The sequence below is a fragment of the Sphaeroforma arctica genome, assembly GCF_001186125.1.
Source record: "Sphaeroforma arctica JP610 unplaced genomic scaffold supercont1.13906, whole genome shotgun sequence".
Classification (NCBI taxonomy): Eukaryota; class Ichthyosporea; order Ichthyophonida; genus Sphaeroforma; species Sphaeroforma arctica.
Genome location: NW_014026652.1, coordinates 1 through 620, shown reverse-complemented (window position 1 = coordinate 620; position 620 = coordinate 1). Strand labels below are relative to the sequence as shown.

At 43.4% G+C, this 620-nt stretch overlaps 1 protein-coding gene across 1 annotated transcript; it reads left to right on the top strand.

The window, feature by feature from the left end:
- Positions 1-525, top strand: SARC_18121 (hypothetical protein; the record flags this gene model as incomplete). Its single annotated transcript, XM_014287796.1, has 1 exon — positions 1-525. A coding segment is annotated over one exon (525 nt), but the record flags the coding sequence as incomplete, so codon positions are not given.
- Positions 526-620: the final 95 nt, after the last annotated feature.

Sequence of the window (620 nt, the reverse complement as noted above, 5' to 3'; positions counted from 1 at the left end):
ATATCACTATCCATGGTTTCAGCAAGCGTACGCTTGAAGAGGTCCACAGTCTTGAGCCCGCCAAGAAGATCCAGAAGCAACCGGAGGTAACGCCAGTCAACACAAAAGATAGTGCAGTACTTCCAGAACACGAGCCCAATATCAGATCTACCGATCAAGCACCAATCAGTGAACTGGGTATGAACAGTGAGGACAGTTCCAGACCAATCAAAAGGCAGAGATTATGTGGAGACGAATCGGAAGCGACAGTTGGGATGAAAGACACACATAATTACAGACATGTGTATTTATGGGACCTTGACGAGACCCTAATCATATTTGCGTGCTTGCTGGTGAAGGATGTATCCCGTTTTAAAACCGGTACAGTGGAAACAGCACGGGCTAGCTTATATGCTGAAAATGCCACAGATACCATAGGTGCCACAGACACAGCAATGGCAAATGAAGGCTATGAGATGGGTCAGCTTATGGAGCAGCTGATATACCATCTTGCAGATAAACACATGTTCTTCGACGACTTACAAGGTGAGTATTCGACCGTGTGTTTTAAGCCATATATATATATATATATATATGTGTGTGTGTAAACAGTTTATCAACTCCGCTATTCACTTATAATA